Source organism: Zosterops lateralis (genome assembly GCF_965231275.1).
Source record: "Zosterops lateralis genome assembly, chromosome: W".
Taxonomy (NCBI): domain Eukaryota; kingdom Metazoa; phylum Chordata; class Aves; order Passeriformes; family Zosteropidae; genus Zosterops; species Zosterops lateralis.
Genome location: NC_139801.1, coordinates 14,319,515 through 14,332,788, shown reverse-complemented (window position 1 = coordinate 14,332,788; position 13,274 = coordinate 14,319,515). Strand labels below are relative to the sequence as shown.

The 13,274-nt window shown below is 41.2% G+C and overlaps 1 protein-coding gene across 5 annotated transcripts in view; it reads left to right on the top strand.

The window, feature by feature from the left end:
- Positions 1-3,312, top strand: part of LOC310922087 (nipped-B-like protein) — a 153,743-nt gene extending 150,431 nt beyond the window's left edge. For 4 of the 5 annotated variants that reach the window (XM_083882405.1, XM_083882403.1, XM_083882407.1 and 1 more), the window contains 4 exons: positions 448-743; positions 1,057-1,231; positions 1,863-2,048; positions 2,607-3,312. In XM_083882405.1, the coding sequence (XP_083738531.1) occupies positions 448-743; positions 1,057-1,231; positions 1,863-2,048; positions 2,607-2,972 (1,023 nt within the window). In that variant the 3' untranslated portion in view covers positions 2,973-3,312. Of the gene's footprint in view, positions 1-447; positions 744-1,056; positions 1,232-1,862; positions 2,090-2,606 lie in introns of all 5 variants that reach the window. The other variant, XM_083882406.1, reaches the window with a different exon arrangement.
- The last annotated feature ends 9,962 nt before the right edge of the window (positions 3,313-13,274 follow it).

Sequence of the window (13,274 nt, the reverse complement as noted above, 5' to 3'; positions counted from 1 at the left end):
GACTAGTTTGTACCAAAGTACATATGGAAATCTATGTAACATGCAAAAATTCTATGCAGGTGAAATAAAAATTAAATTTTCTTGCTGATTTATTGTATTTGGCTTTTACTTCATTTTACTGTCTCTGATAATAAACTTGAGCAATCTTTTTAAGAATAACATGCCAGTGGAGTACTTGCTTCAGTTCTTCCTGTAACCACCTTGCAAAAAAAAGTGGACTTTGGATCAATTTTTCAGGGACCTTGAGTTTTAATTCAGCATCTTTTTTGTCAGATACAATTTTAATCTTTGAATATAAAGTTATGAATATCAAGTAATGAATTAATAATATTGTTCAGGGAATTCTTCCTAATTTAAGTCAATAATGATTTTTTGAAAGATTTTTTAGGAACGTATGTGATGCTACTAATCCTAATTTTGGAATGTGTTAACTTCTCTATCTCGCAGTCTATGGTGAAAGACAAAAAAAAGGAAAGAAAGCCTTCATCAGACGAGGAGACTGAGAGTGACAGTAACAGTGGTAGTGAGAGCAAAAGTGAGGAGGAAGCTTCTAAGCCTCGGAGGTTACGGAAACGAGTAAACTCTGATTCAGATTCTGATGAAGAAAATGATATAAATGCCGTGATGAAATGTTTACCGGAAAATTCAGCTCCTTTAATTGAATTTGCAAATGTCTCCCAAGGCATATTATTACTTTTGATGCTGAAACAGCATTTAAAGAACCTCTGTGGATTCTCTGATAGGTAAGGATATTTAGGCCATCTTGTTATCTAGTGAGTTCTTTGTAAGGATTAAGTTTGGAGGGGGGTGTTTAGTTGATTGTTAAGAATTGTTTCAGCAATAGATTTGTACAAGAGAAAAACATAAATAGAATAGGTTGAATGTAATGAAACTGGGTTAGAAAAAGTAATGATTTAATTTCTAACCAGGATGTCTATTATATATGGAATGGTTAAAATATAACTACTTATACTGAATATTTTTAAAAGCTTTTCCTTGAAATTGTTTTGGACTTTCCTTAAAAGCTCTTTCTTCCCTTTTGTTCTCTTTAAACAGTAAAATTCAGAAATATTCTCCCTCTGAATCTGCAAAAGTGTATGATAAAGCTATAAACAGGAAGACAGGAGTGCATTTCCATCCAAAACAAACTCTGGATTTTCTGCGAAGTGATATGGCTAATTCTAAGATCACTGAAGAAGTGAAGAGGAGCATAGTAAAACAGTACTTAGATGTAAGTAAGATTGCTTTGCAGAAAATCTGAAATCCTTTCAAACTAGGTAACAGTGTAAACTTGAAAGTAGATGCTGATGTATTGGATGAACATTTCAAAATGTTAAGTTTCTGGTAATCTTATGTGATTGATATATAACTCACAATTTCCTTTCAGGGTGTTTAGCAGTATTATCTTTCAAAGTATTCTAATAAATCTAAACACAATAAAAATTAATTTCAACTGAAGGATATTCAACTTTGCAGAGTATTTTCTAATTTCTCGTATCCATCTTGTATAACTCTACCATATATCTTGTTCACTTTATCCTTGACTGTTTCTGTCAGGAACAGAGACTAGATCTAGTGTACTTACCCTTTTTCTTTTTTTCCCCTATTCTTTAAAATATTAACTAGTGAAAACTTGGAATTTTGGAAACACAGGAAGAAACCTTTTACATATCTACTAGAAAATGAAAGTAAAATGTTTGTAGAACAAAACATAAGCTGTTGAAGTTTGAAGTTTTCTGCCATTTGTTTTACAGTTTCTTTACCTTTTCATTTGTTTTTTCATTCAATGTAGTGTGATATGAATGTTTGTTTTTAAAGTTTGAATGTAAACCGATCTGGGTTTTGGGGGGTTTATTTAATAGTTCAAGCTCCTTATGGAACATTTGGATCCTGATGAAGAGGAAGAAGATGGAGAGGTGTCAGCTAGCTCAAATGCTCGGAACAAAGCAATTACCTCACTTCTTGGAGGAGGCAGCCCTAAAAACAATGCAGCTGAGACAGAGGATGATGAAAGTGATGGGGAGGATAGAGGAGGAGGCACTTCAGGGGTGAGGCGGAGGAGGAGTCAACGTATTTCACAGCGTATTACGTAAAATTATTTTTATGCGATTATAAATGTCAGTCTATTATATTAAATGTACACCAAGTAATGTAATCGACATGAAAGAAAGCATTTTGTAGATAGAGATTCTCTACTTAACCATTTATACAACTTTTGTAGAAAGTTTAACAGAAAAGAATAAAAAAACACAAACTAGAAAATGAGATTTATCCCATATAAAATTTATTAATTTTCCTTTGGAATGTATTGTGTGTTATCCTTTTTATTGTTGCCAAGTTTTTATGTAGCTTTATGATTCGTGTGTATATATAATTTTATATATCAATAAGAGATAAAGACACGGGTACAAATTAAGAGTATGTGGTTTTACAAGGATATGTTAACCCCTTGGCGCTGGCGGTCGCGGTGCGTCTCATTGCCGGCAATGGAATGTGTGCCGGGGAATCCCAACTCCCGGCGTCAAGGGATTAAAAGCAATAAAAGCAATAATTTCACTAAAGTTCTTTTGTGTAACACTTGGTCTTTTTTCCCCCCAATGTTTTAGTCATTGAGAAGGTCAAAACGAAATTCAGACTCTACAGAGTTGGCAGCACAGATGAATGAAAGTGTTGATGTCATGGATGTCATCGCTATTTGCTGTCCAAAGTACAAAGACCGACCACAAATTGCAAGAGTAGTACAGAAAACCAGCAATGGCTTCAGTGTTCAGTGGATGGCAGGCTCCTACAGTGGCTCCTGGACTGAGGCTAAGCGCCGTGATGGCCGCAAACTGGTGCCTTGGGTAGACACTATTAAAGAGTCAGACATTATTTACAAAAAAATTGCTCTAACGAGTGCTAATAAACTGACTAATAAAGTTGTTCAAAATTTACGATCGCTGTATGCTGCCAAGGATGGAACTTCCAGCTAATGAATTTGTACACACAGCCAAATTTACAGGAATTGAAATAACAGAAAAACTTGAGATATCAACTTTCTGGCAAAAAAAAAAAAAAAAAAAAATCAGTTAAATGAAGAGTAAGAATGGAACCTGGGACGCAGGAAAAAAGGAGGAAATATTTGGTAAACATTTATGTGGGAGCTTCCTTCGCTGTTGTGCAGCAGAAACTTCTCAGTTCATTTTTACTCCCACTGTATTATAGTTTAAAAAATTGTTTATACCTTGAAAAAACTTTCTGTTAAAAAAATAAACAAGTGAATGTTGGAAATTAGTCTGTTAATGTTCTTAATAAAGTGTTCTTGGAGTTTAACCTAGCAGCGGATGGCTTTCTTTAGCATAGCCCAGTTTCCAGGGAAGCATTGTTTTTACATGCTGTAAAGTGGCAGAATCTCCCAGATATATAATTTTTTCTGTTGAAGAAAAAAAAAAACCAAAAAAACCCGCATGCAGTATCTATGACCTATCTGCAGGAGGAGTTTTTGTAAATGTAGATTTTGATGTATTAGGTCACCCTGAAATAATACAAGAAAAGGGATCCCCAGCAAATCTGGTGGAATGAATACTGCAATAAATTTTTTTACTTCTCTTTGTTACTTGTCTGTTTCCATTTGAATTTCTTATTGTAAAGGTCTGTTTAAATCCATTTATATTATTTTGCAGTCTTTTATGTAAAATTTACTATATTAGTGGTTTTCAAAACAAAACATAAAATATTGTTTATACAGTTTTATAGGCTTTCTGAATAATTGGTATCTTTTTATTTTTATCCCTTAAAGGGTGTAAACACAAGTTAACTCCAGGGGTTTATTATATCCTGCAGTATTTAGTATTAACTATATGATTTAGCACTGTGCCAAACACATTTTCAAGAGTACATTTTGATATAAAAAGAAAATATAGTTTATTCCTTGTATGCTTCAATTTCTTTCTAATGCTGTCCAAATGGTAATTTATGATAGTTTAAATTTGGGGGAAGCTGAACGACTATTTTGCTTGGGCTAACTGGCCATGTATGCATTTCTCTGGGTTAATATAGAGAGGCTTGTGTCAAGAGGAGCTAGCTACCAGTCTCTGAGGAATGCATGGGTATGAGTCTGGGCAATTATGCTACATTCCTTCATGAATGAATTTTTTTTAAAATGTTTGTATATTGGCCAATTTTTTTAACTAATTGAAAGATGTTTTCACATTTTGTAAATTGAAAAAGTACTACTGAAAGCTTTCAGAAGCATTTGTTTTGATTACATTGCCACAAGCCTTTCAAAAGCAGTTTGCCTTTCCAGAGAGTAACAAAACCAGCAGATTTGCAAACAGAAAAAAATCTAAAACAACTGAACTTTTTAGGGACATATAACCTCTGCTATGTTTTCAAATATGTTTATCTAAAACAGTTGTTCCTTATTAAGTAATTCTTTCTCCTATGTTTATTTTTTTATGAATTTAATTTATGATAGGAGGTTGTTTTTACGAAACTAGCTTGCAGAATTCTAATACGATTCGATTTTTGAGGAATAATATCAGTATTCCAAAATATTCTCATGTACAGAAAAAGCATTAAACCAAATTGATTAATAACTCCTCAGAATCTAGTTAGTAATTGTTCCCATGGCAAATGCCTTTTTATTGTTTCGTGCAAAAAGCCACATCTTATGCTAAAATGGGTGTTGTTAAAGTAGGGATAAGCAGAAAAAGCAGAAGCCACCCCTGCAGTTCTGGAAGCAGGACATTTTTGTACCAAATGATGAAATATTGTATTTCTCAGGGCCAGGAGCAGTTTTTATAGTGGGAGTTTGATATTTTGAGAATATGTTTTATGATATGTCACATTACTAGTAGAAAGAGCTAAAAATACTTCAAAAGGAAACTACTGAATGATTAAGAAAAAGAATTTCATACAGATGCAGTCTAAAATGAAGTTGTCACTAGTCTGTTAAAAAATTATGATGCTATTTATATTACAGAATCTTATTTTTAATAGGTAATACAAATGTTTCCTTGTTCATAAAAAATGTTTCCTGGACATGTGACTTTCCCAATAGCAAAGAGTGGCTTTTTATTTCAAATTGTTTGCTATTTATTAGGATAAAATTATCAGAAATAAATTATAATTAAACAATAGAAACCTGAAGTCTAAAGCTGTCTTAGTTGAGAGGATTTGGACCATTACTATATCGTGTAATATGTCAAAGGGCATACATGCTCCTTGATGGTATCTGTTAGCTATACTAAATAATATAAACATATAAAATTATTATAGATTATTGAATAAGATTTTCACTAGTTAATTGAATTTTCCCCTTCTGTACTACCCAGAGTAATATCTAGTTCTGTTTTGCCTATCACAAGCATTCAGATTACTTGCTGTGGGAAAAAAAAAAGGTAGAGTTCATTTTTTGGAAACAAATTCCTGATAGCTATGTATAACATGGGCTGATTATTTTCAGACATTTGAAATAGAAAGCCCAAGGCTGCAGCTGTAATCTATGCAATGCTCAGTCTCTGAGTAGAAGTCAGGAGTTTTACCAACTGTCCTGGTTTAGGGTGTATATGGGAGAAAACCCCTGAAATAGGGTTCCTCTGGAGAGCAAACCCAAACGGCCCCTCTCCCCAGCCAGTCCAGGAAAAGAACTTCCTCAGAGAAAAGTGGAAAAAACTATTTATTTAACAAAGTGCCCACAAGCATAAAGAATGAATAATATGAAACAATAAAACCTCTTGTTCTGGAGTGACATGGCAAGTTGAGAAAGTCCTTGCCGTGGGTGTAGCTCAACTCAGTCAATCCTTTATTCATCCTTATGGAGGTCCAGGCCCTTGTGGGCCGCAAGTGCGAGCTCCCCGTGCTCCTCTGGGTTTTTCAGTCCAGAGCAGGTTTAAACAGTCCCAAAAAAAGGAAAACAAAAACAAAACAAAAAAAAACACCCAGTCCAGGAAGCTTCTTTCCCTCAGCTAGCTAAGCTAACTAAAGGCAAAAATAAGATCTCTGTCCGGCCACTGTCTGTGCATCCGACGAACATCGTCCCGAGAAAAAATGCAGAGGAACGAATGCTATTTTTCAAAACAAACTGCGCGCTTCTTTCCCTGCTCCGCTCTCAGAACCAGTCTTAAAGGCACAGAACTCAATATACAGCACAAACAGAACAGACGATTGGGGATGCAAGCATCATAAAGTCACACTAGGACACCAACATGAACCACGTTATTGACAACAGCACATACCAAGACTGGGGTTTTTCTAATTAAAAAAAAGTTTGTAAGAAAAGTGCTGCATTGCAGAAATTGACACAACATTTTACCCCTTTGTGTTTACATAGCCTTAGGGTATTTTTTTCACTGTATGGCTATAGATTTTTACGTACATCACTATAAGAATTATTGGGGTTTTTGTCTTTGAGTACAGGTTCTGTACATGGAAACTTGTTGCAATAGCTTACCTAACAAAGGGATATTTTTAAGCTTTTAGAATTAACGCTAACCATATTGTACTCTTTAAGAAAAGACAGAAAATTCTACAATCTAAATAAATAATAATTATTATCTTAAATCTTTCACTTCAGTGCTGTAAAATTGCAGAATAATTAATATTTTCATTATCTGCAGCTATTAAAAAAATCACAATTGTTTATGACAAAACTTTAATTACAAATATTTTTCTAAATGATTCAGTATGCCCTTCTGTATTTTTTTAAGTTCTCTATTGCTTATATTAACGGCTCCCAACATGTATAAAGGTAGGTGTGGACAATATTTTGCATAAGTATTTTAGTGAGGTGTGGCCTATAAAACGCTATTTAAAATTTAAATCAAACTGGAGCCTTTGTTTTGCTGTTGTGTCACCAGTGAGAATATTGTCACTGTGAAATGATTGGATTGTGCTAAACATTAGCTCTAACACAAAGTACCTTTTAAGACTGAAATAGTTCTTAAATGTATTTGTGGCTCATGACAAAAAACAAAATTGTGATCTGGTCTGACTCATCTGGTGCTAGTTAAACAGAAGGATGTTCTGCATAAATGCAGGTGTTAATGCTTTAGGGTAATGAATGGATCGGTTCAATTGATCCTTATTCTAAAGATAAAACATTGTAACTGAGCGAAAGACATGTTAATGGAGGTTAACTCAAACACCTAATGCTTTTTTTTATGTGCCCAGCACTCCTAAGTTTCATGTGATAGATAGTAATAGCAAGAACCCAAGGCACAAATTTTCTTCCACCCACTGAAGAGCCACACTCTCATGGTTTAACTAAGCACCAATTGGATGCCACTCACTCTCCCTTGGGTGTAATGGGGAGAAAATCATAAGGGTAAAAAGCAGAAAACTCCTAGGCTGACAGAAAGACAGTTTCACAAGGAAAGCAAAAGCATCATACGCAAGCAAAGCAAAACAAGGAATTCATTGAGCCCTTCCCAAGGGCAGGCAGGCATTCAGCCACCTCCAGGAGAGCAGGGCACCATCCTGTGGAACAGTGACTTGGGAAGATGAACACCATCACTCCAAATGTCCCCCCCCTTCCTCCTTCTTTCCCCCCCTTTACATACTGAGTATGATGTCATATGGTCTGGAATATTCCTTGGGTCAGTTGGGGTCACCTGTCACAGCTGTGTCCCCTCCCAACCTCCCACACACTCCTAGTCCCCTCCCCAGTGTGTCTGTACAAGGAGCAGAAAAGGCTTGGGGTCTGTGTAAGTGCTGTTCAGCAATAATGAAAACATACCTGAATTATCATCACAAATTCAAAAACGGAATGGCAAGTCTTCATCAGTATTTCAGTGACTATTTAAAAAATTGTTTTGACTTCAAAAGAGCTTTTCTCCATAACTACTTAGTGAAGCTGCGTTGAAATGCAGGGATTGAGAGACATGGACTCTGCTATGCCAGCAAAGCAAAGCAAAGCCCTTTCATTACACAAGTTCACCAGTACTTATAGGTCTCTATGTTCTGTACAAAATTTTCCACTCGGACCCCTTTGCCCTTGTTCCCTTCATAACAGTCTTTTTGGTTATCAAGTCCTTGTTACATTCCTGTGCTAGCAATGTCCTTGTTACATTCTCTCTCATCAGAGCGGTCAGTGTGACCAGACATGGTGTCCTCACTTCTGTTCTTGCTTTGAGTTTCTCTCCCACGGTTTTCACTGTACCAGGGCCAAAAGATCTGCAGTGCTACCCAGCTCAGCTTCTGTAGCTGTCTGGTCTTCCACTAAAGGTTCATAATTTTGTTTTGAAACAAAACTATCCTAGTTTCTAAAAGCTAGAACAGTGATTTATCTGATTTCCATCTCCCCATGGATTGACTATTAAGCAGAATCCTACTTCTGTGTTTGTAAGGTAGCCTGTCTTTTGGAAGCTGTAGTTATGAACACTAAACCATTTCACATGGCTTTGCCAGTTTTCGATGTAACCCCCACCCCCCTCTTTTTTTGGTCAGTTAATTTTCAATGCACTTCCTTCTTACCCTTCCTCCAAAATACCTTCTGCTTTTTTTTTTTTTTTTACCTTTCCTATATTTGCAATACTCTACCTAATTACAGAGGACTACAAAATTTGTTGGAAATAACCTGTCACTACAGTTACTTTTGAGAAACCATACAGGGAATCATTTGTTTCTTATTTTGACTTCATAAGTACAGAAGTACAGACTGAAGAATTATCCATTATTTGGACAACGGCCTTCTCTCTCTCTCTTTTACTTGTTTACTTCTCTTTTAAGGGTTTCTGCTAGTACAGAAATAATACAGAACCTGAATTGCACTTAAATGACTATAAGCCAGAAATACATATGTGGAGAAGAAATTCAATGGATTTGTGCTTCCTGCTTAGACTAAATGTGCTCTTTGAGCACAGGCAAAGTGTAATTCCCTGAGAAAATCCATTTGTTTCATATTCATGAGAATTTTTATTCTGAAGTGTTCTATTTGGAGATGAATTTTCAAATTAAACATCGGCCTTGAACATTTCCCATCTGATTCATCCCTGCGGTTCTGAACAGTACCACTTAATCTACATAGAAAACAACAGGTCAGATTCATGTAATACTAAATTCTTCATGTTTTGGATGACTCATCTGTTCCTTTTATCTGCTGTCTGTTACAAATGGAGAGGGGAGAGCTTGGACAAGTCCCTGCCTCTATCCATGCTTCTGGAAGTAGACAGTAGCTTTATTGAGGTGGCCAGCACCCCAAAACAATTCTCACTCACAAGTTGTTAATAATGACCTATCAGGCCTATTACAACATGAATTATTTATCGAATAGACCAAGGAAAACAGACATAAGACTTAGACAGACTTACTACACAGGATAACACAAAAAGAACTACTAGTAGATAAAGATAGTGCATGATTATAGAGGTACCTTATGTTCCAGATAATAAAGAAATAGAGATTAGGAGTCAGTGTCACTTACCAATGAATGATAGTGGTGTGCAGAGAATCTCCTTAATTTCTCTCAATCCCCTGGGGAAATAACTTGATGTGAATATCTTTGTCATCGAGGAGAGCTCTCTACACACTCAGAGAGTATATAAGAGATTTCTGATTTTATGAAAATCATAATGGTCTTTTATAGTCATAAAACTGCTTGTGTTCTGCAGTCACTAATTTTAGTTTTTCATTTCTCACCATTCAAGTCAGGATGTGTATTGCTGACTAAGGAGGTTCTTAGCTGAGATAATTCATCACATGATAAACCATCCCGGTCTGATTTTAGCCATATGTGGTGGGGAGATAAGGTTTTGCTGTATCAGTGGGTGAAAGGTCCTGCCACACTGTCTAAAAGTCCTGGTTGGAAATAAAAATGCACATAGGGATATTTACACATTTTATAAAAATTTTAGTTCCAACCAGCTTGTTAGTAGGTCAGAAAACTCAAAATTAAAAAAATAATAATTTTAGAACTCATCACCATTTGTGACTATTTGATGTGAGAAATGAAGCCCACTCCTCAGTTGAATTTTTAAAAATTTAATAAAGGACAATAGGGGACAAAATCAATAAAGCAAAAGTAACAGCGCTGGGTGTGTAGCCATAGCCAGAGGTGCCCCGGCTAACAATAGCAACTATTCTTATATACCCTTTCTATTGTGTGGGGGTGCTGGAATAGTATCATAAGTTTCTTAGTTGTAGGTTTGATGTGATTTGGACTTTAACCCTAGCCAGGTAAAGTTACTGTCTTGGAATGTGCTTATCAGAGGTTGATAAGAGTTGCCAAGACAACTCTAATCCTCTGCCCTGGGTTTCGATCGTCCTATTGTGTTTTCCCCCATCCCATTGTACTTCTCCCCCACATGTCCACCATCCCCCAGACCCCAGACCTTCAGGAGAGGTGTCTGACAGGGATTGGTGAGTCTCCCAGGGCCACATCCCAAATCCACCTGATTTGTTAATGTTGTGTATTGCATTTTGACCTTACCCACCTGGCTTTGTGTGATTGGTCTCTGTAACTTGTGTCCACCCCTGAGATTTTGGGGGAACAAAAACCCCCTGTAACCGAGGCCCGGGGTCACTCCCCAGAGGCACAGGCCTGGAACCAGGGGCTGCCCCCTGAGTTACCCGAATAAAACCTTTTCTCCCTGAGCCTCCGGAGTGTCCCCTCTTTTAAACCACGGCCGAGACAGCTAAGGCAAAGGGGCTGCGGAGCCAAAAACCCACGCAAAAGTACTGTTGGGCGTATCACAGCTAGCAGGGTGGCTCAGCTGACGCTGAGCTGACCTGAGAGACAGATACGCGAAGCAACAGATTGGTGCCCAACGTGGGGCCTGCAGACGCCTTTTGACCCGCTGTGCCGTGGGAGCTGACACGGAGGCCTGAGGAAGACTCGGACCCTGTGACCCAGAGACCTTCTGAGAGGACGTCGCCTTGTGTCCCGAGGTCTTCAGCATTTCACGGAGCCACTGGGGTTGCTAAAAAGCACCCCTGGTGGAAGAAGGGAACAGCTCCTGCCCAGAGGAGTCCCCTTCCGGCTTGTGGTTGCCCCAGCAACGTCTCCAGTGTCCCGAGGGCTTGGTGAGTATATTTCCTCTAAGGGAGGGGAGGATACTCACCACAGAGGCTTGGGAAGCCTCAGGGAACCCTAGGAGGGACGGGACAGGGGGGGACCGGGGGTCCACCCGAAGGAAGCCCTTACCCCTAGGAAAGGACGCCCACAGGGATTTGGGGGGTGGTTTTGCTGGGAAGGGGTGGTGGAAAAGGATAACAGCTAGTCGGAATGGGAAACGGACTAAACACCACCCAGAAAGAGGTTTTTAAAAGTTTAATTGGAGTTTTAATTGTTGCCAAAGTTAAATACTCAAAAAAGGAACTGAAAAAGTTTATTAGGTATTTGTTTTTGCATTTTCCGAATGTTAATTCGGACCAAGTGAACAGCATTTGGTTCTGGGAAAATGCTTCTAAAAAGTTGGAAAAATTAGGGAAGTCAGGAGACGTCCTGGCTGCAAAATTTGCATTCTGGCCGTGGCAAATAAAAGCTGCCTTAAAAGAGATCACAGGAATGCAAGATAACAAAGTTGCATTCTCCCAGAGCATTCCCTCAGTCCCTTCCCCCCATACCCCTCCCCCTGCCTCTCCCAAGTCCCCCCAACCCCCCCGGTCCCATCCCCCGGCCTCCCCGAAATCTCCCAAACCCCCCAGGTCTCCCCTTTTTCCTTCCTCCAGGTCACCCAAGCCCCCTAAGTCCCCTAAAACCCCCAAAACCCCCCCAGGTATTTTAAAAAATGCTCCGGCCCCCCACGGTTCCCCCTCGCCAAGCATTTTGAGAATTCCTGGATCCCCCGCCCCCCGCAGCCACGGCCGGGTTGCGAGAGGCTCCCGGGGCAGTCTGGCTGGCCAGAACGCCCAAACCCCCCCCACTACCCCCCCGATTTCCCCAGCCAACAAACCCAGAGTCCGTTTCTCATTCGCCGAGGAAGACCGCCAGTCCCCAACTACCCCGGTTGGGTCCGGCAGCGAAAACGGCTGTGAGAAACCCCCGAAGGGAGACACAGAGACCCCCCCCTCCCCAGAGAACAAAGGAAAAGGCCTCCATAATGGCGGCAGCCACGAGGTGCAGCCTCTTTGTGCCCTTCCCCCTTCTTCTTGTTCCCAGAATGCCTTTCAGCCCCCTCCTACTGGCCCTTCCCTGTACCCGCCCCCTTTTTCCTCACAAGGCTTGCCTCCGCCCCTTCCCCCGCCCCTCCCCACGCCCCTTCCCCCGCCTCTTCCCCCGCCCCTTCAGAGCCAGGGGTGGGGTTTACCCAACTCCTACTGTGAAGGCACTGCCCCTCCCCCGCCGGCACTGCCGGCCCCTCCTCCCCCGCCGAGGCTGCCGGCTGCCCCGCCCCTGCCCGGGCTGCCGGCGCCTCCCCCAGTGCTGGGACCGCCCAGTGCTGGGACTGCCTGGGCTGCTGCCTCCCCCCCCCCGGAACCGCAGCCGCCCGCTCCCCTCCCCCCACCGAATGCCGGCGCTGCAGCCGCTTTTGCCGGGTTACCGGGACAGTGGCTGAGCGGACCGGACTCCGTGGCCCCCCCTCCCTTTCTCCCCCCGCCGCAGCAGCACCCCACAGCGCCGTGGAGCCCCTTCCCTCCCCCCCACGGCGCGAGCGAGGCGCCGCCCCTGCCCCAGCCCGCGTTCCTGCCGCCCCCCCACGGCGCGGCCGGGGCGCCCCTGCCCCAGCCCGCCCCCCCGCAGCCACCTCCCACAGGGGGAGCCCCACCGGCACCGCCCCCGCCCTACCCCCCACTCGGGAACACGGTGTCCCCGGCTGCACCTCCTTTGGGAAATGCTTTTCCAAGCTTTCAGCGGCCACAGCCGCCCGTGCCACAGGCAGGCTGGCAGCCGCCCCCAGCTTACCACTGGGAACCTGAGGCAGTGGCTGGGGTCCGGGAGGGAGAGAAGCAGGAGCTCGGGGGTGCCAATGCAGATGGGGTACCCACAGTTACTCCGGTGACATACCGAAGGAGCAGGGGGCAGGGAACCACGGTAGCCACCTGGAAAGCGTTGTCACAGACGCTTGTTAAAGACCTCATGAAGGCATTAAAGGAGTATGGGAGACATAGCCCTTATTTCGAAGGCTTGTTGTTTACTTCTTTTGGTGGAATCACAGTTGTACCTTTTGATTTGAAGCAGATTTTCAAGTGCCTCTCAAGCAAAATGGAATTTGAGCTATGGGAGGTCACTTGGAAAAAACTGCTGAAAGCTGCATTGCCAGGTTTGCTGGAGGACCCAACCACAGCAACTGATAATGCAGGCAATCCTATTACCCTAAACCACCTGTTAGGGGAAGGGGATTGGAAAGCAGCCT